The 18,186-nt window shown below is 43.4% G+C and overlaps 1 protein-coding gene across 3 annotated transcripts in view; it reads right to left on the bottom strand.

Moving 5' to 3' along the window:
* Positions 1-18,186, bottom strand: part of xrn1 (5'-3' exoribonuclease 1) — a 169,882-nt gene that overhangs the window by 40,182 nt on the left and 111,514 nt on the right. For all 3 annotated transcript variants that reach the window (XM_072473914.1, XM_072473915.1, XM_072473913.1), the window contains 7 exons: positions 14,955-15,068; positions 12,932-13,030; positions 11,075-11,190; positions 6,363-6,509; positions 4,336-4,425; positions 3,425-3,560; positions 2,041-2,097 (listed from right to left, as the gene is read on the bottom strand). In XM_072473914.1, the coding sequence (XP_072330015.1) occupies positions 2,041-2,097; positions 3,425-3,560; positions 4,336-4,425; positions 6,363-6,509; positions 11,075-11,190; positions 12,932-13,030; positions 14,955-15,068 (759 nt within the window). The remainder of the gene's footprint in view (positions 1-2,040; positions 2,098-3,424; positions 3,561-4,335; positions 4,426-6,362; positions 6,510-11,074; positions 11,191-12,931; positions 13,031-14,954; positions 15,069-18,186) is intronic.

The raw sequence follows: 18,186 nt of genomic DNA, 5'->3' as shown, positions 1-18,186 counted from the left end.
CAGTTTAATTTATAAAAAAGGAAAAGTAGTTGCAGCACATTTTAGGAATACAAAGCTCCAAACTTCTGAAATTCTAGAAGACTCCAACTTGTACTATTTCAATGCTTGCACAAACCCCCATTTCAGTCATCATAGCTTGTCAGATCCACCATGATCCAAATCCATCTATCCCAGGTGGAAGCCTCTTCCTGCCTCCCTCTCATAGACATGTTTATCATAGAATTTACAGTGCAGAAGGAGCCCATTCGGCCCATCGAGTCTGCACTGGCTCTTGGAAAGAGCACCCTACCCAAGGTCAACACCTCCATCCTATCCCCATAACCCAGTAACCCCACCCAACACTAAGGGCAATTTTGGACACTAAGGGCAATTTATCATGGCCAATCCACCTAACCTGCATATCTTTGGACTGTGGGAGGAAACCGGAGCACCCGGAGGAAACCCACGCACACACGGGGAGGATGTGCAGACTCCGCACAGACAGTGACCCAAGCCGGAATCGAACCTGGGGCCATGGAGCTGTGAAGCAATTGTGCTATCCACAATGCTACCGTACTGCCCCTATCACGTGTGATAGGCCTGAAGATGGTACTGTAACTCAGTGCTGAACTCTTCAATTCCAGCAACAGGGAAAAAAAGAGCCAGGAAAAAAATCTCAACTGTTAAGAGTTGCGCAGCCTGCACATTTGGGACAGTATGGATATTGGAGAAGACCCAATATTAAACAATTGACTCACCCCAAAATTTGAGGAAACATCATTGAATTCCTAACATTTATAGATGTTTGGTCGGCATCAGATAGAATCACAGCAAAGAACAAAATAGGCAATGAAGTGAGGGTTGGCAAGTGGAGGGGTGGGCATGGTGGGCAAAGATGAAGATATGGGAGAACAGTAGATGAAAAGGAACACAGAGAATTCTTCTCTTGATTTGTGGGCTGGAGACCTCGTTCATACTAGTACTCCAATAAAGCCAGTCACAAGGAGGTGCATGCAAATAACCCATGGGGCTGATCACTCAATTTGCATCCCTGTCTCCACTTTCAACTTTTCATGATAGCACGAGATCAAATGGGGTCACTATGTGGGAAATTCTGACCAGAAATCTTCATATCAGTAATCAACAGCAGAGCTTGATGGACATTTTGCATCAACAACTCTAAGGCAAGACATTGCATGCCACTAGAGTTCTCAATGAAATGTTACTCAGTCTTGTTGTTCTAGAATTGGACCAATTACCTCTGTGAACGTTTTTGTCAGCCATATCAATAAAGGCAATTAGCTCAAAGTGTTTCCATGGATACTGTCCAAATGACTGTTTGCAGTATTCTGCCTTTAGCTCAAAGTGCCAACTTTGTTCTGTCACTAGTTTCTCCATGGCCACAGTATCTTACTCATATATTGCAACATGTTAACCTTTTATAACAATCACACTACTACCCTTCCCCTCCATAACAGACCAGAAGTCATCACACTGGCTTGTAATTTTTGAAATGCACTTGGACACACACACTAACCACTTTGGCTGGTATGCAGTGCAAACGGCAAAACTGGAAATTTGGCAACGGAAACAATTTTATTCCTACCTGTGAGGTCAATCTGTTGAATAATATTGGAAACGTTTCCAGCCATGCTGACAAATACTTTCCCCCACAGTTATTACATACCCCCCCTCGCCCCGGCCCTCCCTCGGCAGTCAACGGTAACCAACTCTCCAAAATTAGCCTCAGATAGATAATCCATCTTTCAAATGTTGAGCACCCAATAATGAGAGATTTGTCTTTGTTCAATACTTATAGCATCAACATTAAAGCAATTATCACATGCATTATATTATTAATAATCACAGGTAAAAGAAATCTCCCACCGGGTTGAAGTTTTGGTTTGAAGACTTTCTATTGTCCAATGGCACCACTATTCACTGACACGGATATGAAGTTTGCAAAAGGCATGTTCAGTTGCCAAAACTCTCCTGCATGATCTTATTCCAGTCTTTTCAGACAAACAGTATATTTTGACTGAACAGGATAATTCAACTTACCCTGTATAACAAATGTGGCTTCACAGTCACTCTTACTTTCTTGTTACTTCTTCTTTGCTAAGAATAATAATGATGACATGAACATTTAAGTTTAAGACCTTCCATGGGCAATATTGCTCCATTCAAAATATATACACTGAACCACTTGGTTTTGTTCAAAAAGTATTCGTAGCCTTTAGAATCCAACATTTAAAAACAAATTTTGGATTGCTTTGTTAAAAACAAATAGGTTATTGCATTTTGATCTTAATAAAATTAGGGACAAGAATTATATATAGCAGATAATGAACTGCAATGTTAAGCTAAGGTACTTGGGGTAAAGGGAGAGGAGGAAGTTCTTCCCAGCAATTAGTCACATTGCATGGCTGAATTTAGTTATGTAGTTTGGGATTGAGAAGTGAGGCTACATCTGGAGTAGTGCGCAGAGTATTTGTCTCCCTATTTAAGGAAATATGTATATGCATTCGAAGCAATTCAAAGAAGGTTTACTAGACTAATACCAGGAATGTGCAAAGATGCCCAAAGACCCGTTGGACTGGCCATACTAAATTGCCCCTTAGTGTCCAAAGATGTGCAGGTTAGGTATAGGGAAGTTATGGGGAAAGGTGGGGAGCTCTTTCAGAGGGTGGGTGCAGACTCGACAGGCCGAATGGCCTCCTTCTGCATTGAAGGGATTCTATGGAATGGGCAGGTTGTCTTATGAGGGAAGGTTGGACATGTTAGGCTTGTATCCATTTTAGCTTAGAAGATTAAGAGGTGACTTGATTGAAACCTTTAAGATCCTGAGGGGTCTTGACAGGGTGCATTTGGAACGGATGTTTCCTCTTGTGGCAGAGCCTAGAACTAGGGGCCACTCTCTAAAAATAAAGGGTTGCTAATTTAAGACAAAAATGAGGCAATTTTTCTCTGAGGGTTGGGTCTTTCGAACTCTCTTTGTTACGAGCAGTGGAAGCAGAGTCTTTGAATATTTTTAAGAATTAGATAAATTCTCGATTACCAAGGGGGTGAAAGATTATCCAGGTAGGTCTGAATAGGGGGTTGGTGGGGGGCTGGAATGGGTGAGGAAAGAGACAATTGGCAGGGAGAAATCATAATCAATTAACCTTCGAATCCCTCTGATCACTATCCAGTGACACTGGGAAATGTATGTGTGGACAGAGACCAAATGCGAACAGGATCGTGCTCAATTGTCTGTCAACAAGCAACTTAAGATGTGGAGGGAGGCTGGCACTCATTGAAACGTACATGAAATGAACATACATGAATATGAATCAGCAAAATCCTAGAAAAAGATTTTTTTTTTTTTTTTAAAGGATTGAAGGAATAAAATCCATAATTGGACATTTTTCATCTATTTACTTTTTACAATAGATAAAGGAAATACCTTGCATCTTTCTACCTCCTCTTCAATCTTTTCAATAACTGCTCCATCAAGTAGGTTCAAGTCACATGATGCTCTTGACAAACTACTGACAGGATGCATCTTCAACCAGGCTCCAATTTCTTGGACCTTTTCCGGACTGTTTAAAATTTAAAATGCATTTGTTTTTCTTTAAAATGTTGTACATTTAGCTTTATGCATAGTACAAAAGTATTACTCAGTGCCTTGCTAAAATCATCAGACTAGCAATTACAGGTTCCATCCGTGGTCTAAGTTGAGTCAACTTGGTCTCAGTTGGACTTAGAATTGCACTCAACATTCAATCGGAGAGAGGCAAAAAGATTTTACAGTATCCATTTCCGTTACCATTTGGGCGCCTACGTTAAAAGAGTTCGTGTCTTTTGACATCTTATGTTGAATAGCTTTAATATTTAGAGCTTAGCCTCACACATGAAGAGCAATACTTAGATGGATCAGGGGTTGTGGAATTTTAGGAGTAATGTGAGGAAATAACAATCAAATGGGTGCTATAAGTTGGGAATTCTTCTTTTCTGCTAACAGCAGCTTATGTTAGTCAACTGCCAATTTAAAATCAAATATCAATAATATTTTGACGCAAAATTCTAAGATATGCGGGAGAAAGGAGAGTTATTCACAGATTGGTCATGATCTTACTGAATGGTGGAACAGGGTGAACGGGCTAAACAGTCTACTCCTGTTCCTATGGAAGTAAACTGTGGCTCAGGTGGTGAGGATATTGGAAATTTTAGTAATTAAGAAAATTAAACCCTCAATTACATCTGCCCCAAAGATAATGGTTTGGACCCTTCCCCCAGGTGTTTTAAACATCAAGTATTTGTAACTAAACTGAAAGTAAACATGCATTTTTATAACTCCGCTTAAAATAAGCTCACCCATTTGCATCCTCTCCGGGCCAAATGTTGTCCTCATAGTACAGATCTTCTTGACTGTTTTGGGCAATGTAGCTGATTAATTCTGGGAACCTAAAACACAGATTACATCTGGTTAGATAATACTCTTTGCTCCCACAATTTAAAATATATTCAATATACTGATTGTTTTAACAACAAAACAAAGTCTGGAGGAAGAAACTAAATAATCATAGAAAGGAGTACAGGAGGTTGCAGAAATTCAGTTCATGGGGGATATTTTGGTCCTATCTGTTCAATTGGGAGTTGTCTACTCTAACTCCAATCTTCTGCTTTCTCCTCAAATATTTTTATACACTTGCTTTTTTTAAATACTTTTTAAAAAATAAAATTGAGTGCACCCAATTCATTTTTTCCAATTAAGGGGCAATTTAGCGTGGCCAATCCACCTAGCCTGCACATCTTTGTTGAGGGGGCGAAACCCATGCAAACACGGGGAGAATGTGCAAACTCCACACGGACAGTGACCCAGAGCCGGGATCGAAGGGGACCTCGGCGCCGTGAGGCTGCAGGGCTAACCCACTACGCCACCGTGCTGCCCACTGCTTTTTAAATACTTAATTTTAAATTCCATCATCCATACCTCATGACCACTTCTGCCAAAGCATTGTAATTACATAAAATAGAGTTAATAACTCTTAAGTTCTTTTAATTTCCCACATTCATTCAATGCTAATCATAATAATAATGTTTATTAGTGTCACAAGTAGGCTTACATTAACACTGCAAGTTACTGTAAAAATCCCCTAGTCGCCACATTCCGGCGCATGTTCGGGTACACAGAGGGAGAATTCAGAATGTCCAATTCACCTAACTAGTCTTTCGGGACTTGTGGGAGAAAACCGGACCACCCGGAGGAAACTCACGCAGACACGTGGAGAACGTGCAGACTCCTCACAGACAGAGACCCAAGCGGGAACTGAACCTGGGACCCTGGCGCTGTAAAACAACAGTGCTAACCACTGTGCTACCGTGCCGCCTCTAATGTCTCAGTTAGCATTAGAAATGTCTAAGATGACAGGGCACCAACTTCCAAAATTCCAAATGTGCTTTTCCAATCTCAGCCAAAGTTGACTGGGTATTCACAAAAACAAGGGAAAAATACTCCCTAAATGCAGGAAGCATAAGAATTAATTTGCACAAAGTAAAGTCCCACAAACAGCAATGAGATATTGACCCGATAATCTGTTTGTGGTGCTGGTTGAGGGAAAAGTATTAGTCAGGACACTGGTAACTGCCCTGCTCTTTTCCAAATGGTGACACAAGATATTTTATATCCAATGCACCCAAAACTCAGTGCTAATTGGAAATTTGGGCATCAAGAGGTTTCAGCACATTAGCCAGGTGTAGTGGCAATCCATTCTCATGATAACACAAGCACTGATTTAACTTTGGGTGCACCAGTCCGGGAAATAATACAGGTCCATTCATAGAATCCCTACAATGCAGAAAGAGGCCATTCAATCCATTGAATCTCCACAAACCATCCGAAAGAGCACCCGACCCAGGCCCAGTCCCATACCTTACCCCTGTAACCCCACCTAACGTTTGGACACTAAAGAGCAATTTAGCATGGCCAATCCACCTAACCTGCACATCTTTGGACTGGGGGAGGAAACCGGAGCACCCGGAGGAAACCCACACAGACACGGGGAGAACGTGCAAACTCCACACAGATAGTCACCCAAGGTCGGAACTGCACCCGGATCCCGGGTGTTGAGGCAGCATTGCTAACCAATGTGCCACGCCTTGCTATGGCCCAAATCCTCCGTTGGATGGAGTACTCAAGAACAAATGAATCCTGCTTCGTCAGCAGCCATTTTTCTTTTTAAAGTTGAGGCACGGATTCAATCTTAGAATAGGCACCTGTAGAGTTCCAGTTCTAAAAAGCTCACCTTCAATTAAATAAAGTAATTTGCACCAAGTAAACAAGGTTAGATGTCACAATTACAAAAATATTGAATTATCTGTACAACAAAATGATCATTTACCTTTCTAGATAGTCACTCAGAATCTGTTCAACTGCAGAAGAATACAGCCATTCATTCCCAACTTTCTTTGTGTAACCAGGTACTTCTTCATTCTTTTTATTGAACTTCAGATTCAGTCCCACATTTATTTTCTGTTCTCCAAGAGGACTGGTAAAGTGAAGTTTTTAAGATGATTAAACCAAAGAAATGCTTATATTCCGCAATTTCAGTCTACAGGTTCCCTGAAAATCCTATAGGCTGGTTGATTGTGTTATGTGATGCAATTCCTTCAAAGTCACAATCAAGTCGAATGCGGTGCTTTAACTGCCTTCAAATCATTCTTTCACAGAACATGCTGAGGATACCACACCTTTCAGCAAGCACGCCAGGCTCATCCTTGGATGTGTCCTTTCCCATTGGGAGAACAGACCCACCAAAGGCAGCAAGGAGTAGCCAAGGAGTCAAACCCAATGCAATCTCATAACGCCAGGTAAAACACAGACCAGAAAACTTCCTGCTGATTATCACCTACCTCTGCTGATGAATCAATATTCCTCTAAATGGAACATCATTCGAAAGAAACACTGATGGCAGCAAGGGCATAGAATGTACTCCGAGGGGGGACTTCAATGTCACATCACCAAAAGTGGCTCTGACCCAGCTAGCAGAGTCCTGATATACACAGCTGCCAGTCTGGGCTTGCATCAGGTGCTGAACTAACTAATAAGATGGAAAAACTCACCTGACCGTGTTCTCACCAACCTGCTGATCACAGATGCATCTGTCGATGACAGCTTTAGCAGATATGACCGCTGCAGGTCTTTGTGGAGATGAAATTCTATCTTTTCATTGAGGAGACCCGCTTTATGTTTTATGTCACTACAATGTGCTAAGTGGGATAGATTCAGAAACTATCCAATAGCTCAAAATTGGGCATCCAGGTGGTGTTTTGGGCCATCATTAGCAGCAGAATTAATTGTATTCAAACAGTCTGTAACCTCAAGGCCAAGCAATTTTCCTCATTCTACCATTACCATCAAGCCCCGAGACCAACCAGGTTCAATGATGGTCATTGTAGAGTTTAGAAACATGCCAGGATGAGCACCAAGCGGACCTAAACATGATGTGCCCACTTGGTGAAGCTACACAGGACTACATGTACGCCAGACAACAAAAGCATGATAGTACAGACAGGAGTTAAGTGATCCTACAACTGATTTCCAGTGGTGGCCATGGAGCGAGCTGTCGCACATTTGGTGACTCCCTCTCAAGACGGATTTTTTCGGTCTTTTCTCAGCCCAAAGGGCTAAGTACTGGAGAGCAAGAGGTGCAGGAGTGCCTGGGGAAGGTTTTACTCTTCTGGTGTGGCTGGTGGATGGATCCACGGACTAGGAGTGGAGCACGAAGGAAAGGGAAGCTGGAGCAGGAGAGTCTTGGTGGTGCGCCACAGGATAAGATGGCAGAGGGCAGGGGGACTGCTCTGTCCAGTGGTCAACTGATCAGTTAATAGAGTTCATCAATGAAAGGTTTTACCAGTAGAGGAAAAAGGCCCTGGAAGACTTGGCCAAGGTGCTGGAGCTGATAAAGTCGGGATTGAGAGAGTGGAGCAGAGACTGGAGTCCCAGGGTCAGGCGAACCAGAAAATGGAGGGAGTAGTGGGGAAACACGAGGAGCAGTTGGCCTCGTTGGTGGGTCAGAAGAGAATGATGCAGGAGAGCCAAAAGAGGCTGAGGGAGAAGGTGGAAGATCTGGAGAATCGCTCCAGAAGCCAAAACCACAGGATCGCTGGGCTGCCCGAAGGCATGAAGGTGCGGAGGCTGGCGTGCAGGTGGCCAAGTTGCTGGAGAAAATGATGGGGGAGTGGACCTTTGACCGGTCCCTGGAGATTGACCGAGCACACAGGGCACTGATGAGGCCGCAGGTAGGTATGCTGCCGAGGGTGTTGGTGGTACATTTGTAACACTTTCTGGACATGGACAAGATTCTTCGATTAGCGAGGTAGACCAGGAAATGTATATGAGAAGGGAACTAGCTGTGGGTGTACCAAGACTTGGGAGCAGAGCTGGCGAAGAGTGGGGCCATGTTCAACCAGGCCAAGGCTGCCCTCTTTAAAAAGGTGGTGAAGATTGGAGTATTGTATCTGGCCCCTAACCCTAATGCATCTGGCCCGTATGTGGGTGACTTTCCAAAAGAGAGTACTATTTTGGCACACCAAAAGAGGCGATGGAGGTTGAGGGACAATGGACTGGGAGCAGAGTGAAGACATTGAACTTTGGAGGAGTTTGTGTGTCCTTTAAAGTTTTTGATGGTGGGTTTTTTTTTTTTGGAGGGCAGGTTTGTTTGTGGGGGAACATCAAGGGTGGATACACATTTTGCTACTCTTTAGGTTGCGGGGGTGGGAGGGGATGAAGAGCAGGGGGAGGTAGAGAGGTTGGAGGCCTTGGGCGGGAGCCACCAAGCCAGCTGGGTGGGCACTAGTTAACAGTAGTGAAATGGGGGTTGCCAGAAGGTAGGCACGGGGGGAGGGAGACAAGGGCATGGTTGATGTGGCGCAATTGGAAAAGGATCGATGACGGGGGATATCCGTGGGTGGGCCTGGAGAGTTGCGTGACACGGGCAGGCTCAAGAAGGAATATGGTTTATGGGCAGGGGAGGGAGATGGGGGGAACCCTGTCCAGGCTGGTCACATGGAATGTGAGGGGGCTGAATGGGCTGGTCAAACAGTCACATGCGTTCACGCACTTGAGGAGTCTGAAGGCGGACGTGGCCTTTTTGCAGGAGACGTACTTGAAGATAGGGGACCAGACGAGATTGAGGAAAGGATGGGTGGGGCAGGCATTTCAATCGGGACTGGATATGAAGACGAGGGGGGTGGTGGTGTTGGTGAATAAGCGGGTGGAGTTTGTGAGAGGGGGGGGGGGGAGAAAGAGAGAGAGAGAGAAAAAGAGAGAGAGGAGAGAGAGAGAACGCGGTGTTTTTGTGGATGGGCTGGAGTTTCCCAAGGTAGAGGAGGAGCTGGTTCAGGGATTAAGGGCCCTCAATTCAGTTAAGGGCAGTGATGGACAGTATGGGTTCAAAGCAGGTAGGGAAAGCCTCGGGGCTGGATGGGTTCCCAGTGGAGTTTTAACAAACTTTTGGGATGGACCTGGGGCCACTGCTGGTGAGGGTGTATAATGAGGGGGGGGGTGGTGGAGTGGGAGTATCTGCTGGAAGTGTTGGGGCGATTCAGGTTCAGGCAGTGGTTTGTGGACGGGGTCCGGTTGCTGAACAAGGCGCCGGTCACAAGTGTGCGAACGAACTGATGAGTTTGGGGTATTCTGGGCTGCATCGGGGAACGAGGCAGGGTTGCCTGCTCTCCCCGTTGGTTTTCACCTTGGCGATAGAGCCATTAGCAATGGCGCTTAGGCATTGAGGGACTGGAGATGGATTGAGCAGGGGGGCACTGCCGAACATCATGAACTACTACGGCGAATCTCACTAGGCTTAGGAAATAGGTCGACGCGTGGTCGGATGGAGGCTGCATCGTGTAGGGGAACGAGTCAGCACCTGTCACCGGCCAGCTACTCTGTGAGCCCAATGGTGGTGTCACATCTAAGGGTGTGGGGACTACGGAGGTAGCATTAGGGCGGTACCGGCGGGTGCCTCAGAGTGGGACCGATCTGCAACAACCATAGTGCCCAGCAAAACCATCTCAAAACAAGAGACCAGCACCCCATGATATTCAGCAGCATTATCATTTCCAAATCCCCATCAGCAACATCCTAGAGGTCTTCATTAACCAGAAACTTAATTGAACCAGTCATATAAATACGGTGGTTGCAGGAACAGGTCATAGACTTTCTACCATTCTAGCATCGAAAAAACAAAGTCAGGAGTGCGATGGAATATTCTCTATCTGCTTGGATGATGCAGCTCAAATACTCAAGAAACTCAACACCATCCAGGACAAAGCAGCCCTCCTGCTCAGCGATCCACCCACCACCTTAAACAATTAGCACACTCCACCTACCAAAGCACAGTTACAGCAACGTGTACCATCCACAAGATGCATTACATCAACTTGCCAAGATTCCTTCGACAGCAGCTCCTCTACTACCCAGGATAAGAGAAAGGATGCTTGGGAATACCACCATCAAAAAACACCCACATCACACATCAACCTGGCTTACAAATAGCTCACTGTTCCTGCACTGATGCTGGGGGGAAGATCCTGCAACATCCTACTTAACAGACTGTGGCGTACCTTCACTGTAAGGAATGCAGTGGTTCATGAGGGCAGTTCAACACCATCTTTCCAAGGGAAGTTAGGGATAGACAATAAATACTGGTCTTGCCAGTAATGCCCGTATCCCATGAATGAACAAAAAAAAAAAATGAATCCTCAAATACATTCCCTTGGCAAGCCTAATATCCCACCCTGCACAGTTACCAGCCTGAGATAACAACAGCAGCACATTTTAGATACAGAAAACACAAATAAAACTTCCACCTCCTTCACCAAAGTAAAGAGTGGACAGATGAACTATTAGCATGTTTAGTGATGCGACTCTTGGATCAGGGATTCTTGCATGTACCGTGACAGCCTGAGAATATTTATCAAATTTTCCACTGAGGAATCAGCCAACGGTACCATCATTAATAATATTTCCATGTCACAGTGAGTCATAAAATACTTGACAAAATAAAAACAGTTGTAAGCACATAGAAAATATCAGTAAAGGGGGCATGCTTACTTTTGCTTTGATCCTCTCCCAATAAACAAACTTCCCGTCAACCTGGACACAAGATGCCCAGTAACTCCAAGTCGACTGGCCAAGACATATCCTGGGTTGTATTTTGTAGAATATTTCTGCAACAATCAGAAAACAAAATGCCCCAATATAAATAGCTGGTTCAAAATAGAATTAATCAACATAATTTATGCAAAGTTTTAAAGTAAGGAGTCATGCTTCAAGGTGAAGGAATAAGTAGGATTAAAATCAAGGAAATAACTGAAGGATAGACATTTAATAGAAGTGACATTGTTTCTCCATGCCCTGAGAGAAATACGAGATTGCATTGTTCTCTTTTGGTGTGGAAAAGGTGCATGTTGATTGATTGTTAGCTATTTTCAGGAGACAATCTGATATTCACTGTGCGGGCATTTATATACTTTTAGGTGTACTATACAACTTCCAAGTTGACAACACAATGAATAAGGTAGAGAGCAACTGGGATACATCTTTAAGCCATTAAATTACATTATGGAGCGCGGTACTCCACCAGCCCCTTAGTGGTGGCAGCCCTGAGAGTCTGGGGGCAATGGAGGAGGTATGTGGGAGCAGCGGTCTGGTCCCCAATTTGTGATAATCATCGGTTTGCCCCGGGGAGTATGGATGGGGGGTTCCGAATATGGCGGAGAGCGGGGATTGAGAGGTTGGGGGACTTGTTTATAGAGGGGACCTTTCCGAGCATGAGGGCGCTGGAGGAGAAGTTTGAGTTGGCGAGGGAAAATGAATTCAGATATATACAGGTGCGGGACTTTCTGCGTAGACAGGTATCAACTTTCCCACTCCTGCCGCTAAGGGGGATCCAGGGTAGGGAGGTTTCCAGAGGATGGGCAGGAGAGGGGAGCGTCTCTGACATTTACAAAGAACTCATGGGGTCAGAGGAGACGCAGACCGAGGAGCTGAAGCACAAGTGGGAGGAGGAGCTGGGAGGTGAGATAGACGGACGGACTATGTGCGGACGCGTTGAGTAGAGTCAGTGCATCCGCAACATGTGCCAGGCTCAGCCTGATACAATTTAAGGTTGTTCACCGGGCCCACATGACAGGAGCCCGGATGAGCAGATTCTTTGGGGTGGAAGACAGGTGCGTAAAATGTGCGGGAGGACCAGCGAACCATGTTCACATGCTTCCGACATGCCCAAAGCTTAGGGGATTCTGGCAGGGGTTTGCGGACGTCATGTCCAAAGTATTGAAAACAAGGGTGGCACCGAGTTCAGAGTTGGCGATTTTCGTGGTGTCGGAAGATCCTGGAATCCAGGAGAAGAAAGAGGCAGACGTTCTGGCCTTTGCTTCCCTGGTAACCCGGAGGCGGATACTGTTACTTGGAGGGACTCAAAGCCCCCGAAGTCGGAGACCTGGCTATCGGACATGGTTAGCTTTCTCTGCCTGGAGAAAATTAAGTTCGCCCTGAGAGGGTCACTGTTGGAGTTCGCTGGAGGTGGCAACCATTCATCGACTTCTTTGCAGAAAATTAATCATCAGCAGAGGGGGCGGGTTAGATTAACGTAGAATAGGGGGTTAATTAGGCAGGACCTGTTAGGAAGGGAGTTGGTTTTTGCACGATGTTTATAGTTCCGTGTACACGGTTTGTATTGTTGTTGTTACGGCGCCAAAAAATACTTCAATTTAAAAAAAAATTACATTATGGAGAAAGAATTTATTACAATTTAACTAGCGTGTCCATTAAGTTGCTGCAGTTGTATAGAAATTGCTGCTCAAGGAATGAATGTTGCAAAAGCTTACATCAGAGATACTGGATTGAACTCTGTACAACATGAATTCTGTACAATATGAAGAGAGCAAATTAGCATTTTGTACTTACATGCTGGTTTTGTATAATGCCATCTAGCTGCGGCTCACAGGGAACAGTGAAAACCACACGGATTCGCCCATCTTTGATAACATCAGAAGAGTCTTGAACCTAGCAAGATATTCAGGCTTTATGCTCGTGTAATTTTAATTTTCATAAACACAGGATATATTTCAAGCACATTCTTGATCCAATATATTTTGGTTAACTGGCTTACAAACAGGTGTATGTGAGAAAATAGTTAGAAGTTGTGATTGACACAGAAGTGAAAAGGCTTGAATTTTCATATCTGGAAAACAACTACTAACAATTCACATCAAATTAATTATTTCCTGAAATATAGTCACTATTAGGTAGCCAAACAAAACAGTCAATTCACAAAAGAGCATGATTCTGCAAACAGCAGTGTGTGAAATGATCAATTGATTCTGTTTTTGGCAGTGTTGGGCAAGAGATAATGTTGACCAGAATTCTAGGAGAACACAAGCTCTTGACTTTTTGTCCACTTCAAAAGGCAAGGCAAGGCCTCGGTTTAATGGTTCATTTGAATGACAATATCCCCAAATAATACAGCTGTCCATTCGTACTGCAATGAAGTTTCTCCTTCATTATGTATTTAGGTCTCGTGAGTGGGGCTTGACATTTGACTCAGGGGAGAGCCCTAACACCTGGCCAAACTGATAAAAGAACTGAAAGTCAGTTCCCTCACATTCAAAGCAGTCAGCTTGCCTTTGTTGAAAGAATTCTCGTCTCAAAGTCAAATGGTTACAGGCCTCAAGATCTACTGCTAACACACCACACATAACATGCTGCAGTATTGTAGAATGCTGAACTGTCAGGTGCCAAACTGCAGATGAGACATTGAACTGAGCCACAATTCCCTGTTCAGCTAAAGATTTCTCAGAACAATGTGAAGCGCCACAGGATGATCTGCCTGTATCCTGTACAAGAGGTCACCTCCATTCAACACTATTAAAAATAGATAAACTGAATATTCATCTGGTTACTCTTTCTGGGATCTTGCCATTTGGAATATGACTATTGTATTTGCCTATCCAAGTCAAGTCACTATACTTCAAAAGAAACTCATTGCATGTGGAGTGCAATCTGTGTGGAGTTATCACCTTCTCCCAGTGTCTGTGTGGGTTTCTTCTAGGTTCTCCGCCGGTTTCCTCCCACAGTCCAAAGATATGCAGGTTAGGTGGATTGGCCATGTAAATTGCCCCTTACTGTCTAAAGATTAGGTGGGGTTCTGGGGATAGGATGGGGGAGTAAGCCTGGGTGGGTACTCTTTGAGAGGATCAGTGCAGACTCAATGAGCCCAATGGCCTCCTTCTGCACTGTAGGTATTCTATGATTCTATGAAATGTTTATGTTCTAAGGTCTCAAATGTATCCACAGTCTTTCTTTGCATCTGCCTGTAAATGCGTGTAAAACTAATAGATTAAAATATTATGCATGCATAAATCCTGGTCAGTAGAGCAGTTAATTATGAGTTGGAGCCTATTGCTGAGCTTTAGTCCCATGGGTACTGGTTGCACTTCAATTCTTGCTGAAGTAGCCACCATTCGGGTCACTGTCTGAGCAGAGTCTGCACATTCTCCCCGTGTCTGTGTGGGTTTCCTCCGGGTGCTCCGGTTTCCTCCCACAAGTCCTGAAAGGCATGCTTTTAGGTGAATTGGATATTCTAAATTCTCCCTCCGTGAACCTGAACAGGCTCCGGAATGTGGCGACTAGGGGATTTTCACACTAACTTCATTGCGGTATTAATGTAAGCCTACTTGTGACAATAATAAAGATTATTACATATGCCATATTCCAGCCAAGATCAAAAATTGGTGATTGAACATGGGACCCTTGTGCTTTTTTTGAGGCTCAGCTATTCACTTTGGTGAAGCTAATGATGTTTTATGAGAAAACAACTCGAAAAATCTAAGCACTTTCGAGCAATTGGTGGGCAATTTTACTCCTCAATTTCCATCATTATAACTCACAACGCACAAAATTTTAGAACACCATATCAAAATTAACTAACCTTTCCAATGCAGCCATAGTATGGAGTTCCCAACATGAACACCTTAATTCTGGGCGGGAACAATTCATCCAACGAACTGAAGTGAGAGAAACTGGAATCAAATGATTTAAGATTCTGAAAAAGATATTTATTTTAACAAGTTAAAATGGCCCAAATAAATCACCAGAGACTTTGTAACTTTCCCAATTAGACACAAGGAAACGAGTAGTAGGCTATATAGCCCCTTGAGCCTGCTCCACCATTCACTATGATCATGGCTGAAGTTTCACAACTTTACTTGCCCACCCTATCACATTATCCCTAGATTCCCTCAGTGATTAAAAATATATGAATCTCTATCTTGAATAGACTAAGCACTTGAGCATCAACAGCCCTCTGCAATCCAAAGATTGCAATCCTCTTGGTGAAGAGATTACTGCACATCTCAGTCTTAAATGGCTGACCTTTTATCCTGAGACTGATTCCAAGGTGTGAATTCTCCAATCAAGGAAATGACCTCTTAATAGCTACCCTATCAACCCTTCAAAGAATTTTATACACTTCAATGACACCTCTCAAGTCTTCTAAATTCCAGAGACTATAGATCCAATCTTTTCAATATAGTGAATATAGCAAACTATTGTTGCATATCTGCTAAAACAAGTATATCCTTCCTTGGATTAGAAGACTAAAACAATACACAGTATTCTCGGTGCAGTCTCACCAAAGCTTTATTTAATTACAGTAAGACTTTGTTATTTTATTTTCCAAATTCAGTTCAACACGTCATTTGCCTTTCTGTACCTGCATGCTAATTTTTGCAAGAGGACAGCCAAATCATTGAGTACCAACATTTACGACACTGCCACTGTTTAAGTATTCTGCTTTTCCATTTTTTTCTAAGTGGATAATTTCACTCTTTATACTCGAATTGTGACTTTCTATCCCAATCATTTCATTTGTCTCTAACCATGTGCAAACTATTTACGTTCTCCTCACAGCTGACTTTTCCACTTAGCTTTATATGTCCAGGAAGATGAACTGCAGTTAAATCTTAAATATCGATTTTTATCCTTGATCCACTGCTTCCAACCTGAAAATAGCCAATTTATTCTCGGTTTCATGTCTGTTACCCAATTCTCAACCATGTTAACATATCAACCTCAATCTCGAGCTCGCTATTTGTTTAACTTATTGCATGGGACCTCATTGAATGCCTTCTGCAAATCCAAATAAACTACATTCATGGATTTCCTTTATTCACCCGGCTAGTTACAGCCTTAAAAAACGTGACTAGTTTTGTCAAACATGATTTGTCAAACATCAATTCCCGTACCAGCCTCCCCGAACAGGCGCTGGAATGTGGTGACTAGGGGCTTTCACAGTAACTTCATTTGAAGCCTACTTGTGACAATAAGCGATTTTCATTTCATTTTTTTCAATTGAAAATCTGTCTAACTCCTCCTTAAATTTACTCACTGTCCCAGCATCCACCGCACTCTGGGGTAGCAAATTCAACAAATTCACAACCCTTTGGGAGAAGTAGTTCCTCATCAACTCCATTTTAAATTTGCTACCTCTTATCCAAAGACTATGACCTCTCGTTCTCAAATGCGCCACAAGAGGAAGCATCTGCACCACATCTACTTTATCCTTCTTGTGTACCTTAATTTGATCTCCCCTCAATCTTCTAAACTCAAGAGTATAGGCCTAAAACTGTTCAATCTTTCTTCATACTACAAATCCCTCATCTCTGTAAATAACCTAGTGAACCTCCTCTGAACTGTCTCCAATGCCACTATGTCTTTCTTCAAATAAGGGGACCAAAAGGGCGCACAATACTCCAGGTGTGGTCTCACCAATGCCTTGTATAGTTGTAACACTTCATTACCTTTACACTCTATTCCCTTAGCTATAAATGCCAACATTCCATTCACTTTCTTTATTATCTGCTGTACCTGCATACTAGTTTTCTGGGACTCATGAATGAGGACCCCCAGATCACCTCTCCAAGGAGCACCCTGATGTCGCTCCCCATTTAGATAAGTTCCTTCACATTTTTCCAACCAAAATGCATGACCTCACACTTATCCACATTAAACTTCATCTGCCACATTTTGGCCCACTCTCCTAATCTATCTATATCCATTTGCAAGGTTATTTCCTCATTGCAACTTATTGCCCCACCTATTTTTCTGTTGTCAGCAAATTTGGCTATAGAAATTTCTATCTCTGTATCCAAGTCAGTTATATAGATTGTAAATAGTTGGACCGAACTCTGTGGCACCCCACTAGTTACATTTTGCCATCCAACGAAAGACCCATTCATCCCACCTCGGTCTTCTGTCCGTCAGCCAGACTTCTATCCAAGCTATTAAAGTACTCCAAATCCCATGTGGTCTAACATTGTGGCACCTTATCAAACACTTTCCAGAAGTCCAGATATACTACAACTACAGGATCCCCATTATCCACTTTGCTTGTTACATCTTGAAGAACTCTAGCAAATTAGTCAAACATGATTTGCACTTCATAAAACCATGCTGATTTTGATGGATAGAGTTTGACTTTCCAAATGTCCTGATATTACTTCCTTGATAACTGATTCTAACAATTTTCCAACAACATATGTTAAACTAACTGATCTGTAATTTCCCACATTCTGCCTCCCTCCCTTTTTGTATAATGTTACGTCAGCAGTTTTCCAATCCACTGGAACCTTTCCGGTGTCCAGGGAATTTTGGAATATTATAACCAATGGATCCACTATCTCCGCTGCCACTTCCTTTAACACCCTAGGATGTAGGCCATCAAGCCTGGCAGACCTGTCTGCCCTCAATCCCGAAGGTTTGTTGAGTATCGTTTCCCTAGTGATGTTGACTGTCCTACAGTGTAGCTCCTGTACCGTTTGGCCTTTCGAGCCTGCTCAATCATTCAACACGATCATAAAGAAAGGCTGATCCTCTATCAACGCCAAAACCCCTACACCCTTGACACTTTGTGTCTACAAATCTATTTCCTTCTTAAATATATTCAGTGATTTGGCCTCCACAGCCTTCTGTGACAGAGAATTCCGCAGGTTCACCACCTTCAGGTGAAGCAATTTCTCCTCCGCTCAGTCTTAAATGACCTACCCTGTACTCTGAGCCTGTGACCCCTTGTTCTAGATATCCCCCCCCCCCTCCATCAGTCAGAGGAAACAACATTCTTGCATCCAATTTGCCAGTCCAGTCAGTCATTATATTTTTTCTTC

Source organism: Scyliorhinus torazame, chromosome 14 (genome assembly GCF_047496885.1).
Source record: "Scyliorhinus torazame isolate Kashiwa2021f chromosome 14, sScyTor2.1, whole genome shotgun sequence".
NCBI lineage: Eukaryota > Metazoa > Chordata > Chondrichthyes > Carcharhiniformes > Scyliorhinidae > Scyliorhinus > Scyliorhinus torazame.
Note: the sequence above shows the minus strand (reverse complement) of the source record. Positions and strands in the feature narration are given on the sequence as shown.